Here is a 19,931-nt window from a genome sequence, read left to right as displayed (position 1 = left end):
GTAGGTGCTGCAGTTGTCGTAGTACGTGCAATTGTAGTTTCTGTAGCAAGTGCTCTAGTTGTAGTTGTTGTAATATCTACAAATGTTGTAGTAAGAGCTGCAGTGGTTGTCGTAGGCGCTGCTGATGTAGTTGTAGTAGGAGCTACAGTTGTAGTAGGAGCAGTAGCAGGTACCTCAGGTGTAATGTTCAGAAGAGATACAGTTGTTGTCATACGAGCTGCAGTTGTCCTAGTAGCTGCAGTTGTCGTACGAGATGCAGTTGTCGTAGGAGCTACAGTTGGTGTTGCAGGTGTTGCTGTTGAAGTAATCGTAGGAGCTTCAGTTGTAGCTGTCATAGTAGGTGTGGTTATTATCGGAGCTTCAGTTGTAGTAGTTGCTGCAGTTTTAGTGGTTGTAGAAGCTACAGATAGTATTGTTGTAGGAGCTACAGTTGTTGCTGTAGCTACAGTTGCGGTTGTCATATAAGGTGCTGGAGTTGTCGTTGTCATAGGAGTTGCAGTTGTCGTTGTTGTCGTAGGAGCTAAGGTGGTGTTCGTCGTAGAAACTGAAGTTCTGGTTGTCGTAGGAGCTACATTGGTCAGAGTAGCTGCAGTTATCATAGAAGTTGCAGTAGTGGTTGTCGTAGTAGGTGCAATTGTAGTTTCTGTAGCAGGTGCTCCAGTTGTATTTGTAGGTGTTGCTGTTGTGGCTGTAGTAAGCGCTACAGGTGTAGTGGTAAAAAGAGATACAGTTATTGTTGTATGAGATGCAGTTGTATGAGCTGTAGTTGTCATAGGAGCTGCAGTTGTCGTAGGAGCGGCAATTGTCGTTGCAGGTGTTGCTGTTGTGGAGGTCGTAGGAACATTAGTTGTAGCTGTCGTAGTAGGTTTGGTTGTGTTTGCAGCTTCAGTTGTAGTAGTTGCTGCAGTTGTAGCAGTTTTATCTACAGTTGTTGCAGGTTCAGCTGGGGTAGTGCTCATAAGTGCAACTAATGTAGTAGGATCTGCAGTTGTGGTTGTAGCAGTAGGATCTGCAGTTGTGGTTGTCGTAGTAGTTGTTGCAATCGTAGTGGTCGTAGGAGCTGCAGTTGTAGAAGGTGATGCAGTAGACGTTGTCGTAGGAGCTGCAGAAGTAGTTGTTGTAGGAGCTACAGTTTTCGTAATAGGTGCTGCAGTTGTCGTAATAGGTGCTGCAGTTATCATAGTAGGTGCTGCAGTTGTAATAGAAGCTGCAGTTGTCATTGTAGGTGCTGCAGTTGTAGCTGTCGTAGTAGTTGTTGTTGTTGTCGGAGCTTCAGTTGTAGTAGTTGTAGGAGCTACATATAGTATTGTTGAAGGAGCTACAGATGTTGCTTTAAGTTCTCCAGTTATATTTGTCGTAAGAGCAACAAATATTGTTGTAGGATCGGCAGTTGTCATTGTTTGAGCTGTTTTGGACATCGCAGAAGCTGCAGCTATCGTAGGAGGTGCTGCAGTTGTCGTAGTAGTTGCAGGTGTTGCTGTTGTAGTGGTCGTAGGATCTGCAGTTGTAGTTGTAGCAGTAGGTGCAGTTGCGGTTGTCGTAGTAGTTGCTGCAGTCATAGTGGTCGTAGGTGCTGCAGTTGTCGTTGTAGGTGCTGCAGTTGTCGTAGGAGCTGCAGTTGTTGCAGTAGCTGCAGTTGTCGCAGGAGCTCCAGTTGTCGCAGGAGCTGCAGTTGTTGTTGCAGGTCCTGCTGTTGTAGTGGTCGTAGGAACTTCAGTTGTAGCTGTCGTAGTAGGTGTGGTTGTTGTAGGAGCGTCAGTTGTAGCTGTCGTGGAAGGTGTGGTTGTTGTCGTAGCTTCAGTTGTAGTAGTTGCTGCAGTTGTAGCTGTTTTAGGAGCTACAGTTGTTGTAGTAGGACCTACAGTTGTTGCAGGTTCAACTGCTGCAGTGCTTGAAACTACAACTAATGTTGTAGTAGGATCTGCAGTTGTAGTTGTAGCAGTAGGTGCAGTTGTGGTTGTCGTAGTAGTTGCTGCAGTCATAGTGGTTGTAGGAGCTGCAGTTGTAGAAGGTGTTGCAGTTGAGGTTGTCGTAGGAGCTGCAGAAGTAGTTGTGGGAGCTACAGTTGTCGTTGTAGGTGCTGCAGTTGTCGTAGTTGCTGCAGTTGTCGTAGGAACTGCAGTTGTCGCAGGAGCTGCAGTTGTCGTGGGAGCTGCAGAAGTAGTTGTTGTGGGAGCTACAGTTGTCGTAGTAGGCGCTGCAGTGGTCGTAGTAGGTGCTGCAGTTGTCGTAGTAGGTGCTCCAGTTGTCGTAGGTGCTGCAGTTGTCGTAGATGGTGCAGTTGTCGTAGTAGCTGCAGTTGTCGTAGGAACTGCAGTTGTCGCAGGAGCTGCAGTTGTCGTAGGAGCTGCAGAAGTAGTTGTTGTGGGAGCTACAGTTGGCGTAGTAGGCGCTGCAGTGGTCGTAGTAGGTGCTGCAGTTGTCGTAGTAGGTGCTCCAGTTGTCGTAGGTGCTGCAGTTGTCGTAGATGGTGCAGTTGTCGTAGTAGCTGCAGTTGTCGTAGGAACTGCAGTTGTCGCAGGAGCTGCAGTTGTCGATGGAGCTGCAGAAGTAGTTGTTGTGGGAGCTACAGTTGTCGTAGTAGGCGCTGCAGTGGTCGTAGTAGGTGCTGCAGTTGTCGTAGTAGGTGCAGTTGTCGTAGTAGCTGCAGTTGTCGTAGGAACTGCAGTTGTCGCAGGAGCTGCAGTTGTCGTAGGAGCTGCAGAAGTAGTTGTTGTGGGAGCTACAGTTGTCATAGTAGGCGCTGCAGTGGTCGTAGTAGGTGCTCCAGTTGTCGCAGGAGCAGCAGTTGTCGTTTTAGTGGTCGTAGGAGCTTCAGTTGTAGCTGTCGTAGTAGGTGTGGTTGTTGTCGGACCGTCAGTTGTAGCTGTAGTGGAAGGTGTGGTTGTTGTCGTAGCTTCAGTTGTAGTAGTTGCTGCAGTTGTCATAGTAGCTGCAGTTGTCGTAGGAACTGCAGTTGTCGCAGGAGCTGCCGTTGTCGTAGGAGCTGCAGAAGTAGTTGTTGTGGGAGCTACAGTTGTCGTTGTAGGCGCTGCAGTGGTCGTAGTAGGTGCTGCAGTTGTCGTAGTAGGTGCTTCAGTTGTCGTAGGTGCTGCAGTTGTTGTAGATGGTGCAGTTGTCGTAGGAACTGCAGTTGTCGCAGGAGCTGCCGTTGTCGTAGGAGCTGCAGAAGTAGTTGTTGTGGGAGCTACAGTTGTCGTTGTAGGCGCTGCAGTGGTCGTAGTAGGTGCTGCAGTTGTCGTAGTAGGTGCTCCAGTTGTCGTAGTAGCTGCAGTTGTCGTAGGAACTGCAGTTGTCGCAGGAGCTGCAGTTGTCGTAGGAGCTGCAGAAGTAGTTGTTGTGGGAGCTACAGTTGGCGTAGTAGGCGCTGCAGTGGTCGTAGTAGGTGCTGCAGTTGTCGTAGTAGGTGCTCCAGTTGTCATAGGTGCTGCAGTTGTCGTAGATGGTGCAGTTGTCGTAGTAGCTGCAGTTGTCGTAGGAACTGCAGTTGTCGCAGGAGCTGCAGTTGTCGATGGAGCTGCAGAAGTAGTTGTTGTGGGAGCTACAGTTGTCGTAGTAGGCGCTGCAGTGGTCGTAGTAGGTGCTGCAGTTGTCGTAGTAGGTGCAGTTGTCGTAGTAGCTGCAGTTGTCGTAGGAACTGCAGTTGTCGCAGGAGCTGCAGTTGTCGTAGGAGCTGCAGAAGTAGTTGTTGTGGGAGCTACAGTTGTCATAGTAGGCGCTGCAGTGGTCGTAGTAGGTGCTCCAGTTGTCGCAGGAGCAGCAGTTGTCGTTTTAGTGGTCGTAGGAGCTTCAGTTGTAGCTGTCGTAGTAGGTGTGGTTGTTGTCGGACCGTCAGTTGTAGCTGTAGTGGAAGGTGTGGTTGTTGTCGTAGCTTCAGTTGTAGTAGTTGCTGCAGTTGTCATAGTAGCTGCAGTTGTCGTAGGAACTGCAGTTGTCGCAGGAGCTGCCGTTGTCGTAGGAGCTGCAGAAGTAGTTGTTGTGGGAGCTACAGTTGTCGTTGTAGGCGCTGCAGTGGTCGTAGTAGGTGCTGCAGTTGTCGTAGTAGGTGCTCCAGTTGTCGTAGGTGCTGCAGTTGTTGTAGATGGTGCAGTTGTCGTAGTAGCTGCAGTTGTCGTAGGAACTGCAGTTGTCGCAGGAGCTGCCGTTGTCGTAGGAGCTGCAGAAGTAGTTGTTGTGGGAGCTACAGTTGTCGTTGTAGGCGCTGCAGTGGTCGTAGTAGGTGCTGCAGTTGTCGTAGTAGGTGCTCCAGTTGTCGTAGGTGCTGCAGTTGTTGTAGATGGTGCAGTTGTCGTAGTAGCTGCAGTTGTCGTAGGAACTGCAGTTGTCGCAGGAGCTACAGTTGTCGTAGTAGGCGCTGCAGTGGTCGTAGTAGATGCTGCAGTTGTAGTAGTAGGTGCTCCAGTTGTCGTAGGTGCTGCCGTTGTCGTAGGTGCTGCAGTTGTCGTAGTAGCTGCAGTTGTCGTAGGAACTGCAGTTGTTGCAGGAGCTGCCGTTGTCGTAGGAGCTGCAGAAGTAGTTGTTGTGGGAGCTACAGTTGTCGTGGTAGGCGCTGCAGTGGTCGTAGTAGGTGCTGCAGTTGTCATAGTAGGTGCTCCAGTTGTCGTAGGTGCTGCAGTTGTCGTAGATGGTGCAGTTGTCGTAGTAGCTGCAGTTGTCGTAGGAACTGCAGTTGACGCAGGAGCTGCAGTTGTCGTAGGAGCTGCAGAAGTAGTTGTTGTAGGAGCTACAGTTTTCGTAATAGGTGCTGCAGTTGTCGTAATAGGTGCTGCAGTTATCATAGTAGGTGCTGCAGTTGTAATAGAAGCTGCAGTTGTCATTGTAGGTGCTGCAGTTGTAGCTGTCGTAGTAGTTGTTGTTGTTGTCGGAGCTTCAGTTGTAGTAGTTGTAGGAGCTACATATAGTATTGTTGAAGGAGCTACAGATGTTGCTTTAAGTTCTCCAGTTATATTTGTCGTAAGAGCAACAAATATTGTTGTAGGATCGGCAGTTGTCATTGTTTGAGCTGTTTTGGACATCGCAGAAGCTGCAGCTATCGTAGGAGGTGCTGCAGTTGTCGTAGTAGTTGCAGGTGTTGCTGTTGTAGTGGTCGTAGGATCTGCAGTTGTAGTTGTAGCAGTAGGTGCAGTTGCGGTTGTCGTAGTAGTTGCTGCAGTCATAGTGGTCGTAGGTGCTGCAGTTGTCGTTGTAGGTGCTGCAGTTGTCGTAGGAGCTGCAGTTGTTGCAGTAGCTGCAGTTGTCGCAGGAGCTCCAGTTGTCGCAGGAGCTGCAGTTGTTGTTGCAGGTCCTGCTGTTGTAGTGGTCGTAGGAACTTCAGTTGTAGCTGTCGTAGTAGGTGTGGTTGTTGTAGGAGCGTCAGTTGTAGCTGTCGTGGAAGGTGTGGTTGTTGTCGTAGCTTCAGTTGTAGTAGTTGCTGCAGTTGTAGCTGTTTTAGGAGCTACAGTTGTTGTAGTAGGACCTACAGTTGTTGCAGGTTCAACTGCTGCAGTGCTTGAAACTACAACTAATGTTGTAGTAGGATCTGCAGTTGTAGTTGTAGCAGTAGGTGCAGTTGTGGTTGTCGTAGTAGTTGCTGCAGTCATAGTGGTTGTAGGAGCTGCAGTTGTAGAAGGTGTTGCAGTTGAGGTTGTCGTAGGAGCTGCAGAAGTAGTTGTGGGAGCTACAGTTGTCGTTGTAGGTGCTGCAGTTGTCGTAGTTGCTGCAGTTGTCGTAGGAACTGCAGTTGTCGCAGGAGCTGCAGTTGTCGTGGGAGCTGCAGAAGTAGTTGTTGTGGGAGCTACAGTTGTCGTAGTAGGCGCTGCAGTGGTCGTAGTAGGTGCTGCAGTTGTCGTAGTAGGTGCTCCAGTTGTCGTGCAGAAGTAGTTGGTGCTGCAGTTGTCGTAGATGGTGCAGTTCGTAGGTGCTGCAGTTGTAGTAGCTGCAGTTGTCGTAGGAACTGCAGTTGTCGCAGGAGCTGCAGTTGTCGTAGGAGCTGCAGAAGTAGTTGTTGTGGGAGCTACAGTTGGCGTAGTAGGCGCTGCAGTGGTCGTAGTAGGTGCTGCAGTTGTCGTAGTAGGTGCTCCAGTTGTCGTAGGTGCTGCAGTTGTCGTAGATGGTGCAGTTGTCGTAGTAGCTGCAGTTGTCGTAGGAACTGCAGTTGTCGCAGGAGCTGCAGTTGTCGATGGAGCTGCAGAAGTAGTTGTTGTGGGAGCTACAGTTGTCGCAGTAGGCGCTGCAGTGGTCGTAGTAGGTGCTGCAGTTGTCGTAGTAGGTGCAGTTGTCGTAGTAGCTGCAGTTGTCGTAGGAACTGCAGTTGTCGCAGGAGCTGCAGTTGTCGTAGGAGCTGCAGAAGTAGTTGTTGTGGGAGCTACAGTTGTCATAGTAGGCGCTGCAGTGGTCGTAGTAGGTGCTCCAGTTGTCGCAGGAGCAGCAGTTGTCGTTTTAGTGGTCGTAGGAGCTTCAGTTGTAGCTGTCGTAGTAGGTGTGGTTGTTGTCGGACCGTCAGTTGTAGCTGTAGTGGAAGGTGTGGTTGTTGTCGTAGCTTCAGTTGTAGTAGTTGCTGCAGTTGTCATAGTAGCTGCAGTTGTCGTAGGAACTGCAGTTGTCGCAGGAGCTGCCGTTGTCGTAGGAGCTGCAGAAGTAGTTGTTGTGGGAGCTACAGTTGTCGTTGTAGGCGCTGCAGTGGTCGTAGTAGGTGCTGCAGTTGTCGTAGTAGGTGCTTCAGTTGTCGTAGGTGCTGCAGTTGTTGTAGATGGTGCAGTTGTCAGGAACTGTCGTAGGAACTGCAGTTGTCGCAGGAGCTGCCGTTGTCGTAGGAGCTGCAGAAGTAGTTGTTGTGGGAGCTACAGTTGTCGTTGTAGGCGCTGCAGTGGTCGTAGTAGGTGCTGCAGTTGTCGTAGTAGGTGCTCCAGTTGTCGTAGTAGCTGCAGTTGTCGTAGGAACTGCAGTTGTCGCAGGAGCTGCAGTTGTCGTAGGAGCTGCAGAAGTAGTTGTTGTGGGAGCTACAGTTGGCGTAGTAGGCGCTGCAGTGGTCGTAGTAGGTGCTGCAGTTGTCGTAGTAGGTGCTCCAGTTGTCATAGGTGCTGCAGTTGTCGTAGATGGTGCAGTTGTCGTAGTAGCTGCAGTTGTCGTAGGAACTGCAGTTGTCGCAGGAGCTGCAGTTGTCGATGGAGCTGCAGAAGTAGTTGTTGTGGGAGCTACAGTTGTCGTAGTAGGCGCTGCAGTGGTCGTAGTAGGTGCTGCAGTTGTCGTAGTAGGTGCAGTTGTCGTAGTAGCTGCAGTTGTCGTAGGAACTGCAGTTGTCGCAGGAGCTGCAGTTGTCGTAGGAGCTGCAGAAGTAGTTGTTGTGGGAGCTACAGTTGTCATAGTAGGCGCTGCAGTGGTCGTAGTAGGTGCTCCAGTTGTCGCAGGAGCAGCAGTTGTCGTTTTAGTGGTCGTAGGAGCTTCAGTTGTAGCTGTCGTAGTAGGTGTGGTTGTTGTCGGACCGTCAGTTGTAGCTGTAGTGGAAGGTGTGGTTGTTGTCGTAGCTTCAGTTGTAGTAGTTGCTGCAGTTGTCATAGTAGCTGCAGTTGTCGTAGGAACTGCAGTTGTCGCAGGAGCTGCCGTTGTCGTAGGAGCTGCAGAAGTAGTTGTTGTGGGAGCTACAGTTGTCGTTGTAGGCGCTGCAGTGGTCGTAGTAGGTGCTGCAGTTGTCGTAGTAGGTGCTCCAGTTGTCGTAGGTGCTGCAGTTGTTGTAGATGGTGCAGTTGTCGTAGTAGCTGCAGTTGTCGTAGGAACTGCAGTTGTCGCAGGAGCTGCCGTTGTCGTAGGAGCTGCAGAAGTAGTTGTTGTGGGAGCTACAGTTGTCGTTGTAGGCGCTGCAGTGGTCGTAGTAGGTGCTGCAGTTGTCGTAGTAGGTGCTCCAGTTGTCGTAGGTGCTGCAGTTGTTGTAGATGGTGCAGTTGTCGTAGTAGCTGCAGTTGTCGTAGGAACTGCAGTTGTCGCAGGAGCTACAGTTGTCGTAGTAGGCGCTGCAGTGGTCGTAGTAGATGCTGCAGTTGTAGTAGTAGGTGCTCCAGTTGTCGTAGGTGCTGCCGTTGTCGTAGGTGCTGCAGTTGTCGTAGTAGCTGCAGTTGTCGTAGGAACTGCAGTTGTTGCAGGAGCTGCCGTTGTCGTAGGAGCTGCAGAAGTAGTTGTTGTGGGAGCTACAGTTGTCGTGGTAGGCGCTGCAGTGGTCGTAGTAGGTGCTGCAGTTGTCATAGTAGGTGCTCCAGTTGTCGTAGGTGCTGCAGTTGTCGTAGATGGTGCAGTTGTCGTAGTAGCTGCAGTTGTCGTAGGAACTGCAGTTGACGCAGGAGCTGCAGTTGTCGTAGGAGCTGCAGAAGTAGTTGTTGTAGGAGCTACAGTTTTCGTAATAGGTGCTGCAGTTGTCGTAATAGGTGCTGCAGTTATCATAGTAGGTGCTGCAGTTGTAATAGAAGCTGCAGTTGTCATTGTAGGTGCTGCAGTTGTAGCTGTCGTAGTAGTTGTTGTTGTTGTCGGAGCTTCAGTTGTAGTAGTTGTAGGAGCTACATATAGTATTGTTGAAGGAGCTACAGATGTTGCTTTAAGTTCTCCAGTTATATTTGTCGTAAGAGCAACAAATATTGTTGTAGGATCGGCAGTTGTCATTGTTTGAGCTGTTTTGGACATCGCAGAAGCTGCAGCTATCGTAGGAGGTGCTGCAGTTGTCGTAGTAGTTGCAGGTGTTGCTGTTGTAGTGGTCGTAGGATCTGCAGTTGTAGTTGTAGCAGTAGGTGCAGTTGCGGTTGTCGTAGTAGTTGCTGCAGTCATAGTGGTCGTAGGTGCTGCAGTTGTCGTTGTAGGTGCTGCAGTTGTCGTAGGAGCTGCAGTTGTTGCAGTAGCTGCAGTTGTCGCAGGAGCTCCAGTTGTCGCAGGAGCTGCAGTTGTTGTTGCAGGTCCTGCTGTTGTAGTGGTCGTAGGAACTTCAGTTGTAGCTGTCGTAGTAGGTGTGGTTGTTGTAGGAGCGTCAGTTGTAGCTGTCGTGGAAGGTGTGGTTGTTGTCGTAGCTTCAGTTGTAGTAGTTGCTGCAGTTGTAGCTGTTTTAGGAGCTACAGTTGTTGTAGTAGGACCTACAGTTGTTGCAGGTTCAACTGCTGCAGTGCTTGAAACTACAACTAATGTTGTAGTAGGATCTGCAGTTGTAGTTGTAGCAGTAGGTGCAGTTGTGGTTGTCGTAGTAGTTGCTGCAGTCATAGTGGTTGTAGGAGCTGCAGTTGTAGAAGGTGTTGCAGTTGAGGTTGTCGTAGGAGCTGCAGAAGTAGTTGTGGGAGCTACAGTTGTCGTTGTAGGTGCTGCAGTTGTCGTAGTTGCTGCAGTTGTCGTAGGAACTGCAGTTGTCGCAGGAGCTGCAGTTGTCGTGGGAGCTGCAGAAGTAGTTGTTGTGGGAGCTACAGTTGTCGTAGTAGGCGCTGCAGTGGTCGTAGTAGGTGCTGCAGTTGTCGTAGTAGGTGCTCCAGTTGTCGTAGGTGCTGCAGTTGTCGTAGATGGTGCAGTTGTCGTAGTAGCTGCAGTTGTCGTAGGAACTGCAGTTGTCGCAGGAGCTGCAGTTGTCGTAGGAGCTGCAGAAGTAGTTGTTGTGGGAGCTACAGTTGGCGTAGTAGGCGCTGCAGTGGTCGTAGTAGGTGCTGCAGTTGTCGTAGTAGGTGCTCCAGTTGTCGTAGGTGCTGCAGTTGTCGTAGATGGTGCAGTTGTCGTAGTAGCTGCAGTTGTCGTAGGAACTGCAGTTGTCGCAGGAGCTGCAGTTGTCGTAGGAGCTGCAGAAGTAGTTGTTGTGGGAGCTACAGTTGTCATAGTAGGCGCTGCAGTGGTCGTAGTAGGTGCTCCAGTTGTCGCAGGAGCAGCAGTTGTCGTTTTAGTGGTCGTAGGAGCTTCAGTTGTAGCTGTCGTAGTAGGTGTGGTTGTTGTCGGACCGTCAGTTGTAGCTGTAGTGGAAGGTGTGGTTGTTGTCGTAGCTTCAGTTGTAGTAGTTGCTGCAGTTGTCATAGTAGCTGCAGTTGTCGTAGGAACTGCAGTTGTCGCAGGAGCTGCCGTTGTCGTAGGAGCTGCAGAAGTAGTTGTTGTGGGAGCTACAGTTGTCGTTGTAGGCGCTGCAGTGGTCGTAGTAGGTGCTGCAGTTGTCGTAGTAGGTGCTTCAGTTGTCGTAGGTGCTGCAGTTGTTGTAAATGGTGCAGTTGTCGTAGTAGCTGCAGTTGTCGTAGGAACTGCAGTTGTCGCAGGAGCTGCCGTTGTCGTAGGAGCTGCAGAAGTAGTTGTTGTGGGAGCTACAGTTGTCGTTGTAGGCGCTGCAGTGGTCGTAGTAGGTGCTGCAGTTGTCGTAGTAGGTGCTCCAGTTGTCGTAGTAGCTGCAGTTGTCGTAGGAACTGCAGTTGTCGCAGGAGCTGCAGTTGTCGTAGGAGCTGCAGAAGTAGTTGTTGTGGGAGCTACAGTTGGCGTAGTAGGCGCTGCAGTGGTCGTAGTAGGTGCTGCAGTTGTCGTAGTAGGTGCTCCAGTTGTCGTAGGTGCTGCAGTTGTCGTAGATGGTGCAGTTGTCGTAGTAGCTGCAGTTGTCGTAGGAACTGCAGTTGTCGCAGGAGCTGCAGTTGTCGATGGAGCTGCAGAAGTAGTTGTTGTGGGAGCTACAGTTGTCGTAGTACGCGCTGCAGTGGTCGTAGTAGGTGCTGCAGTTGTCGTAGTAGGTGCAGTTGTCGTAGTAGCTGCAGTTGTCGTAGGAACTGCAGTTGTCGCAGGAGCTGCAGTTGTCGTAGGAGCTGCAGAAGTAGTTGTTGTGGGAGCTACAGTTGTCATAGTAGGCGCTGCAGTGGTCGTAGTAGGTGCTCCAGTTGTCGCAGGAGCAGCAGTTGTCGTTTTAGTGGTCGTAGGAGCTTCAGTTGTAGCTGTCGTAGTAGGTGTGGTTGTTGTCGGACCGTCAGTTGTAGCTGTAGTGGAAGGTGTGGTTGTTGTCGTAGCTTCAGTTGTAGTAGTTGCTGCAGTTGTCATAGTAGCTGCAGTTGTCGTAGGAACTGCAGTTGTCGCAGGAGCTGCCGTTGTCGTAGGAGCTGCAGAAGTAGTTGTTGTGGGAGCTACAGTTGTCGTTGTAGGCGCTGCAGTGGTCGTAGTAGGTGCTGCAGTTGTCGTAGTAGGTGCTCCAGTTGTCGTAGGTGCTGCAGTTGTTGTAGATGGTGCAGTTGTCGTAGTAGCTGCAGTTGTCGTAGGAACTGCAGTTGTCGCAGGAGCTGCCGTTGTCGTAGGAGCTGCAGAAGTAGTTGTTGTGGGAGCTACAGTTGTCGTTGTAGGCGCTGCAGTGGTCGTAGTAGGTGCTGCAGTTGTCGTAGTAGGTGCTCCAGTTGTCGTAGGTGCTGCAGTTGTTGTAGATGGTGCAGTTGTCGTAGTAGCTGCAGTTGTCGTAGGAACTGCAGTTGTCGCAGGAGCTACAGTTGTCGTAGTAGGCGCTGCAGTGGTCGTAGTAGATGCTGCAGTTGTAGTAGTAGGTGCTCCAGTTGTCGTAGGTGCTGCCGTTGTCGTAGGTGCTGCAGTTGTCGTAGTAGCTGCAGTTGTCGTAGGAACTGCAGTTGTTGCAGGAGCTGCCGTTGTCGTAGGAGCTGCAGAAGTAGTTGTTGTGGGAGCTACAGTTGTCGTGGTAGGCGCTGCAGTGGTCGTAGTAGGTGCTGCAGTTGTCATAGTAGGTGCTCCAGTTGTCGTAGGTGCTGCAGTTGTCGTAGATGGTGCAGTTGTCGTAGTAGCTGCAGTTGTCGTAGGAACTGCAGTTGACGCAGGAGCTGCAGTTGTCGTAGGAGCTGCAGAAGTAGTTGTTGTGGGAGCTACAGTTGTCGTAGTAGGCGCTGCAGTGGTCGTAGTAGGTGCTCCAGTTGTCGCAGGAGCAGCAGTTGTCATTTTAGTGGTCGTAGGAGCTTCAGTTGTAGCTGTCGTAGTAGGTGTGGTTGTTGTCGGACCGTCAGTTGTAGCTGTAGTGGAAGGTGTGGTTGTTGTCGTAGCTTCAGTTGTAGTAGTTGCTGCAGTTGTAGCTGTTTTAGGAGCTACATTTGTTGTAGTAGGACCTACAGTTGTTGCAGGTTCAGCTGCTGCAGTGCTTGAAACTACAACTAATGTTGTAGTAGGATCTGCAGTTGTGGTTGTAGCAGTAGGTGCAGTTGTGGTTGTCGTAGTAGTTGCTGCAGTGATAGTGGTTGTAGGAGCTGCAGTTGTAGAAGGTGTTGCAGTTGAGGTTGTCGTAGGAGCTGCAGAAGTAGTTGTGGGAGCTACAGTTGTCGTTGTAGGTGCTGCAGTTGTCGTAGTAGCTGCAGTTGTCGTAGGAACTGCAGTTGTCGCAGGAGCTGCAGTTGTCGTAGGAGCTGCAGAAGTTGTCGTAGTAGGCGCTGCAGTGGACGTAGTAGGTGCTGCAGTTGTCGTAGTAGGTGCTGCAGTTGTCGTAGATGGTGCAGTTGTCGTAGTAGCTGCAGTTGTCGTAGGAACTGCAGTTTTCGCAAGAGCTGCATTTGTCGTAGGAGCTGCAGAAGTAGTTGTTGTGGGAGCTACAGTTGTCGTAGTAGGCGCTGCAGTGGTCGTAGTAGGTGCTCCAGTTGTCGTAGGTGCTGCAGTTGTCGTAGATGGTGCAGTTGTCGTAGTAGCTGCAGTTGTCGTAGGAACTGCAGTTTTCGCAAGAGCTGCAGTTGTCGTAGGAGCTGCAGAAGTAGTTGTTGTGGGAGCTACAGTTGTCGTAGTAGGCGCTGCAGTGGTCGTAGTAGGTGCTGCAGTTGTCGTAGATGGTGCAGTTGTCGTAGTAGCTGCAGTTGTCGTAGGAACTGCAGTTGTCGCAGGAGCTGCAGTTGTCGTAGGAGCTGCAGAAGTAGTTGTTGTGGGAGCTACAGTTGTCGTAGTAGGCGCTGCAGTGGTCGTAGTAGGTGCTGCAGTTGTAGTAGTAGGTGCTCCAGTTGTCGTAGGTGCTGCAGTTGTCGTAGGTGCTGCAGTTGTCGTAGTAGCTGCAGTTGTCGTAGGAACGGCAGTTGTCGCAGGAGCTGTAGTTGTCGTAGGAGCTGCAGAGGTAGCTGTTGTGGGAGCTGCAGTTGTCGTAGTAGGCGCTGCAGTGGTCGTAGTAGGTGCTGCAGTTGTCGTTGTAGGTGCTCCAGTTGTCGTAGGTGCTGCAGTTGTCGTAGATGGTGCAGTTGTGGTAGTAGCTGCAGTTGTCGTAGGAACTGCAGTTGTCGTAGGAACTGCAGTTGTCGCAGGAGCTGCAGTTGTCGTAGGAGCTGCAGAAGGAGTTGTTGTGGGAGCTACAGTTATCGTAGTAGTCGATGCAGTGGTCATAGTAGGTGCTCCAGTTGTCGCAGGAGCTGCAGTTGTCATTGTAGTGGTCGTAGGAGCTTCAGTTGTAGCTGTCGTAGTAGGTGTGTTTGTTGTCGGACCGTCAGTTGTAGCTGTAGTGGAAGGTGTGGTTGTTGTCGTAGCTTCAGTTGTAGTAGTTGCTGCAGTTGTAGCTGTTTTAGGAGCTACAGTTGTTGTAGTAGGACCTACAGTTGTTGCAGGTTCAGCTGCTGCAGTGCTTGAAACTACAACTAATGTTGTAGTAGGATCTGCAGTTGTGGTTGTAGAAGTAGGTGCAGTTGTGGTTGTCATAATAGTTGATGCAGTCATAGTGGTTGTAGGAGCTGCAGTTGTAGAAGGTGTTGCAGTTGAGGTTGTCGTAGGAGCCTCAGAAGTAGTTGTTGTGGGAGCTACAGTTGTCGTTGTAGGCGCTGCAGTGGTCGTAGTAGGTGCTGCAGTTGTCGTAGTAGGTGCTCCAGTTGTCGTAGGTGCTGCAGTTGTCGTAGATGGTGCAGTTGTCGTAGTAGCTGCAGTTGTCGTAGGAACTGCAGTTTTCGCAAGAGCTGCAGTTGTCGTAGGAGCTGCAGAAGTAGTTGTTGTGGGAGCTACAGTTTTCATAGTAGGCGCTGCAGTGGTCGTAGTAGGTGCTCCAGTTGTCGTAGGTGCTGCAGTCGTCGTAGTAGCTGCAGTTGCCATAGGAACTGCAGTTGTCGCAGGAGCTGCAGTTGTCGTAGGAGCTGCAGAAGTAGTTGTTGTGGGAGCTACAGTTGTCGTAGTAGGCGCTGCAGTGGTCGTAGTAGGTTCTCCAGTTGTCGCAGGAGCTGCAGTTGTCGTAGGAGCTGCAGAAGTAGTTGTTGTGGGATCTACAGTTGTTGTAGTAGGCGCTGCAGTGGTCGTAGTAGGTGCTCCAGTTGTCGCAGGAGTTGCAGTTGTCGTTGTAGTGGTCGTAGGAGCTTCAGTTGTAGCTGTCGTAGTAGGTGTGGTTGTTGTCGGACCGTCAGTTGTAGCTGTAGTGGAAGGTGTGGTTGTTGTCGTAGCTTCAGTTATAGTAGTTGCGGCAGTTGTAGTTGTTTTCGGAGCTACAGTTGTTGTAGTAGGACCTACAGTTGTTGCAGGTTCAGCTGCTGCAGTGCTTGAAACTACAACTGATGTTGTAGTAGGATCTGCAGTGGTGGTTGTAGCAGTAGGTGCAGTTGTGGTTGTAGCAGTAGGTGCAGTTGTGGTTGTCGTAGTAGTTGCTGCAGTCATAGTGGTTGTAGGAGCTGCAGTTGTAGAAGTTGTAGCAGTTGAGGTTGTCGTAGCAGTTGAGGTTGTCGTAGGAGTGGCAGAAGTAGTTGTGGGAGCTACAGTTGTCGTAGTAGGCGCTGCAGTGGTCGTAGGTGCTGCAGTTGTCGTAGTAGCTGAAGTTGTCGTAGGAACTGCAGTTGTCGCAGGAGCTGCAGTTGTCGTAGGAGCTGCAGAAGTAGTTGTTGTGGGAGCTACAGTTGTTGTAGTAGGCGCTGCAGTGGTCGTAGTAGGTGCTCCAGTTGTCGCAGGAGCTGCAGTTGTCGTTGTAGTGGTCGTAGGAGCTTCAGTTGTAGCTGTCGTAGTAGGTGTGGTTGTTGTCGGACCGTCAGTTGTAGCTGTAGTGGAAGTTGTGGTTGTTGTCGTAGCTTCAGTTGTAGTAGTTGCGGCAGTTGTAGTTGTTTTCGGAGCTACAGTTGTTGTAGTAGGACCTACAGTTGTTGCAGGTTCAGCTGCTGCAGTGCTTGAAACTACAACTGATGTTGTAGTAGGATCTGCAGTGGTGGTTGTAGCAGTAGGTGCAGTTGTGGTTGTAGCAGTAGGTGCAGTTGTGGTTGTCGTAGTAGTTGCTGCAGTCATAGTGGTTGTAGGAGCTGCAGTTGTAGAAGTTGTAGCAGTTGAGGTTGTCGTAGCAGTTGAGGTTGTCGTAGGAGTGGCAGAAGTAGTTGTTGTGGGAGCTACAGTTGTCGTAGTAGGCGCTGCAGTGGTCGTAGTAGGTGCTGCAGTTGTCGTTGTAGGTGCTCCAGTTGTCGTAGGTGCTGCAGTTGTCGTAGGTGCTGCAGTTGTCGTAGTAGCTGTAGTTGTCATAGGATCTGCAGTTGTCGCAGGAGCTGCAGTTGACGTAGGAGCTGCAGAAGTAGTTGTTGTGGGAGCTACAGTTGTCGTAGTAGGCGCTGCAGTGGTCGTAGTAGGTGCTGCAGTTGTCGTAGTAGCTGCTCCAGTTGTCGCAGGAGCTGCAGTTGTCGTTGTAGTGGTCGTAGGAGCTTCCGTTGTAGCTGTCGTAGTAGGTGTGGTTGTTGTCAGACCGTCAGTTGTAGCTGTAGTGGAAGGTGTGGTTGTTGTCGTAGCTTCAGTTGTAGTAGTTGCTGCAGTTGTAGCTGTTTTTGGAGCTACAGTTGTTGTAGTAGGACCTACAGTTGTTGCAGGTTCAGCTGCTGCAGTGCTTGAAACTACAACTAATGTTGTAGTAGGATCTGCAGTTGTGGTTGTAGCAGTAGGTGCAGTTGTGGTTGTCGTAGTAGTTGCTGCAGTGATAGTGGTTGTAGGAGCTGCAGTTGTAGAAGGTGTTGCAGTTGAGGTTGTCGTAGGAGCTGCAGAAGTAGTTGTTGTGGGAGCTACAGTTGTCGTAGTAGGCGCTGCAGTGGTCGTAGTAGGTGCTGCAGTTGTCGTAGGTGCTGCAGTTGTCGTAGTAGCTGAAGTTGTCGTAGGAACTGCAGTTGTCGCAGGAGCTGCAGTTGTCGTAGGAGCTGCAGAAGTAGTTGTTGTGGGAGCTACAGTTGTTGTAGTAGGCGCTGCAGTGGTCGTAGTAGGTGCTCCAGTTGTCGCAGGAGTTGCAGTTGTCGTTGTAGTGGTCGTAGGAGCTTCAGTTGTAGCTGTCGTAGTAGGTGTGGTTGTTGTCGGACCGTCAGTTGTAGCTGTAGTGGAAGGTGTGGTTGTTGTCGTAGCTTCAGTTATAGTAGTTGCGGCAGTTGTAGTTGTTTTCGGAGCTACAGTTGTTGTAGTAGGACCTACAGTTGTTGCAGGTTCAGCTGCTGCAGTGCTTGAAACTACAACTGATGTTGTAGTAGGATCTGCAGTGGTGGTTGTAGCAGTAGGTGCAGTTGTGGTTGTAGCAGTAGGTGCAGTTGTGGTTGTCGTAGTAGTTGCTGCAGTCATAGTGGTTGTAGGAGCTGCAGTTGTAGAAGTTGTAGCAGTTGAGGTTGTCGTAGCAGTTGAGGTTGTCGTAGGAGTGGCAGAAGTAGCTGTTGTGGGAGCTACAGTTGTCGTAGTAGGCGCTGCAGTGGTCGTAGTAGGTGCTGCAGTTGTCGTTGTAGGTGCTCCAGTTGTCGTAGGTGCTGCAGTTGTCGTAGGTGCTGCAGTTGTCGTAGTAGCTGTAGTTGTCATAGGATCTGCAGTTGTCGCAGGAGCTGCAGTTGTCGTAGGAGCTGCAGAAGTAGTTGTTGTGGGAGCTACAGTTGTCGTAGTAGGCGCTGCAGTGGTCGTAGTAGGTGCTGCAGTTGTCGTAGTAGCTGCTCCAGTTGTCGCAGGAGCTGCAGTTGTCGTTGTAGTGGTCGTAGGAGCTTCCGTTGTAGCTGTCGTAGTAGGTGTGGTTGTTGTCGGACCGTCAGTTGTAGCTGTAGTGGAAGGTGTGGTTGTTGTCGTAGCTTCAGTTGTAGTAGTTGCTGCAGTTGTAGCTGTTTTAGGAGCTACAGTTGTTGTAGTAGGACCTACAGTTGTTGCAGGTTCAGCTGCTGCAGTGCTTGAAACTACAACTAATGTTGTAGTAGGATCTGCAGTTGTGGTTGTAGCAGTAGGTGCAGTTGTGGTTGTCGTAGTAGTTGCTGCAGTGATAGTGGTTGTAGGAGCTGCAGTTGTAGAAGGTGTTGCAGTTGAGGTTGTCGTAGGAGCTGCAGAAGTAGTTGTTGTGGGAGCTACAGTTGTTGTAGTAGGCGCTGCAGTGGTCGTAGTAGGTGCTCCAGTTGTCGCAGGAGTTGCAGTTGTCGTTGTAGTGGTCGTAGGAGCTTCAGTTGTAGCTGTCGTAGTAGGTGTGGTTGTTGTCGGACCGTCAGTTGTAGCTGTAGTGGAAGGTGTGGTTGTTGTCGTAGCTTCAGTTGTAGTAGTTGCGGCAGTTGTAGTTGTTTTCGGAGCTACAGTTGTTGTAGTAGGACCTACAGTTGTTGCAGGTTCAGCTGCTGCAGTGCTTGAAACTACAACTGATGTTGTAGTAGGATCTGCAGTGGTGGTTGTAGCAGTAGGTGCAGTTGTGGTTGTAGCAGTAGGTGCAGTTGTGGTTGTCGTAGTAGTTGCTGCAGTCATAGTGGTTGTAGGAGCTGCAGTTGTAGAAGTTGTAGCAGTTGAGGTTGTCGTAGCAGTTGAGGTTGTCGTAGGAGTGGCAGAAGTAGTTGTTGTGGGAGCTACAGTTGTCGTAGTAGGCGCTGCAGTGGTCGTAGTAGGTGCTGCAGTTGTCGTTGTAGGTGCTCCAGTTGTCGTAGGTGCTGCAGTTGTCGTAGGTGCTGCAGTTGTCGTAGTAGCTGTAGTTGTCATAGGAGCTGCAGTTGTCGCAGGAGCTGCAGTTGTCGTAGGAGCTGCAGAAGTAGTTGTTGTGGGAGCTACAGTTGTCGTAGTAGGCGCTGCAGTGGTCGTAGTAGGTGCTGCAGTTGTCGTAGGTGCTGCAGTTGTCGTAGTAGCTGAAGTTGTCGTAGGAACTGCAGTTGTCGCAGGAGCTGCAGTTGTCGTAGGAGCTGCAGAAGTAGTTGTTGTGGGAGCTACAGTTGTTGTAGTAGGCGCTGCAGTGGTCGTAGTAGGTGCTCCAGTTGTCGCAGGAGTTGCAGTTGTCGTTGTAGTGGTCGTAGGAGCTTCAGTTGTAGCTGTCGTAGTAGGTGTGGTTGTTGTCGGACCGTCAGTTGTAGCTGTAGTGGAAGGTGTGGTTGTTGTCGTAGCTTCAGTTATAGTAGTTGCGGCAGTTGTAGTTGTTTTCGGAGCTACAGTTGTTGTAGTAGGACCTACAGTTGTTGCAGGTTCAGCTGCTGCAGTGCTTGAAACTACAACTGATGTTGTAGTAGGATCTGCAGTGGTGGTTGTAGCAGTAGGTGCAGTTGTGGTTGTAGCAGTAGGTGCAGTTGTGGTTGTCGTAGTAGTTGCTGCAGTCATAGTGGTTGTAGGAGCTGCAGTTGTAGAAGTTGTAGCAGTTGAGGTTGTCGTAGCAGTTGAGGTTGTCGTAGGAGTGGCAGAAGTAGTTGTGGGAGCTACAGTTGTCGTAGTAGGCGCTGCAGTGGTCGTAGGTGCTGCAGTTGTCGTAGTAGCTGAAGTTGTCGTAGGAACTGCAGTTGTCGCAGGAGCTGCAGTTGTCGTAGGAGCTGCAGAAGTAGTTGTTGTGGGAGCTACAGTTGTTGTAGTAGGCGCTGCAGTGGTCGTAGTAGGTGCTCCAGTTGTCGCAGGAGCTGCAGTTGTCGTTGTAGTGGTCGTAGGAGCTTCAGTTGTAGCTGTCGTAGTAGGTGTGGTTGTTGTCGGACCGTCAGTTGTAGCTGTAGTGGAAGTTGTGGTTGTTGTCGTAGCTTCAGTTGTAGTAGTTGCGGCAGTTGTAGTTGTTTTCGGAGCTACAGTTGTTGTAGTAGGACCTACAGTTGTTGCAGGTTCAGCTGCTGCAGTGCTTGAAACTACAACTGATGTTGTAGTAGGATCTGCAGTGGTGGTTGTAGCAGTAGGTGCAGTTGTGGTTGTAGCAGTAGGTGCAGTTGTGGTTGTCGTAGTAGTTGCTGCAGTCATAGTGGTTGTAGGAGCTGCAGTTGTAGAAGTTGTAGCAGTTGAGGTTGTCGTAGCAGTTGAGGTTGTCGTAGGAGTGGCAGAAGTAGTTGTTGTGGGAGCTACAGTTGTCGTAGTAGGCGCTGCAGTGGTCGTAGTAGGTGCTGCAGTTGTCGTTGTAGGTGCTCCAGTTGTCGTAGGTGCTGCAGTTGTCGTAGGTGCTGCAGTTGTCGTAGTAGCTGTAGTTGTCATAGGATCTGCAGTTGTCGCAGGAGCTGCAGTTGACGTAGGAGCTGCAGAAGTAGTTGTTGTGGGAGCTACAGTTGTCGTAGTAGGCGCTGCAGTGGTCGTAGTAGGTGCTGCAGTTGTCGTAGTAGCTGCTCCAGTTGTCGCAGGAGCTGCAGTTGTCGTTGTAGTGGTCGTAGGAGCTTCCGTTGTAGCTGTCGTAGTAGGTGTGGTTGTTGTCAGACCGTCAGTTGTAGCTGTAGTGGAAGGTGTGGTTGTTGTCGTAGCTTCAGTTGTAGTAGTTGCTGCAGTTGTAGCTGTTTTTGGAGCTACAGTTGTTGTAGTAGGACCTACAGTTGTTGCAGGTTCAGCTGCTGCAGTGCTTGAAACTACAACTAATGTTGTAGTAGGATCTGCAGTTGTGGTTGTAGCAGTAGGTGCAGTTGTGGTTGTCGTAGTAGTTGCTGCAGTGATAGTGGTTGTAGGAGCTGCAGTTGTAGAAGGTGTTGCAGTTGAGGTTGTCGTAGGAGCTGCAGAAGTAGTTGTTGTGGGAGCTACAGTTGTCGTAGTAGGAGCTGCAGTGGTCGTAGTAGGTGCTGCAGTTGTCGTAGTAGCTGAAGTTGTCGTAGGAACTGCAGTTGTCGCAGGAGCTGCAGTTGTCGTAGGAGCTGCAGAAGTAGTTGTTGTGG

The 19,931-nt window shown here is 50.6% G+C and overlaps 3 protein-coding genes across 3 annotated transcripts; all 3 read right to left on the bottom strand.

Moving 5' to 3' along the window:
* Positions 1-384: 384 nt before the first annotated feature.
* LOC121838946 (mucin-5AC-like) lies at positions 385-6,356 on the bottom strand. The gene is made up of 7 exons (XM_042294914.1): positions 6,348-6,356; positions 5,223-5,362; positions 4,377-4,504; positions 2,659-3,973; positions 1,892-2,038; positions 956-1,189; positions 385-820 (listed from the first exon to the last, which is right to left on the bottom strand). Exons 1-7 carry the CDS (start codon positions 6,354-6,356, stop codon positions 385-387), a joined length of 2,409 nt encoding a protein of 802 aa, XP_042150848.1.
* Positions 6,357-7,842: 1,486 nt separating this feature from the next.
* LOC121838945 (mucin-5AC-like) lies at positions 7,843-11,063 on the bottom strand (the record flags this gene model as incomplete). The annotated part of the gene is made up of 3 exons (XM_042294913.1): positions 10,249-11,063; positions 9,655-9,723; positions 7,843-9,273 (listed from the first exon to the last, which is right to left on the bottom strand). Coding segments are annotated over exons 1-3 (2,244 nt in total), but the record flags the coding sequence as incomplete, so codon positions are not given.
* A 2,737-nt stretch (positions 11,064-13,800) lies between these two features.
* Positions 13,801-19,779, bottom strand: LOC121838944 (mucin-2-like; the record flags this gene model as incomplete). The annotated part of the gene is made up of 1 exon (XM_042294912.1): positions 13,801-19,779. A coding segment is annotated over one exon (5,979 nt), but the record flags the coding sequence as incomplete, so codon positions are not given.
* Positions 19,780-19,931: the final 152 nt, after the last annotated feature.

The sequence above is a fragment of the Oncorhynchus tshawytscha genome, linkage group LG13 (assembly GCF_018296145.1).
Source record: "Oncorhynchus tshawytscha isolate Ot180627B linkage group LG13, Otsh_v2.0, whole genome shotgun sequence".
In the NCBI taxonomy this organism is placed as follows: domain Eukaryota; kingdom Metazoa; phylum Chordata; class Actinopteri; order Salmoniformes; family Salmonidae; genus Oncorhynchus; species Oncorhynchus tshawytscha.
The sequence above is the reverse complement of the archived record's forward strand: the minus strand, read 5'-3'. Positions and strand labels throughout refer to the sequence as shown.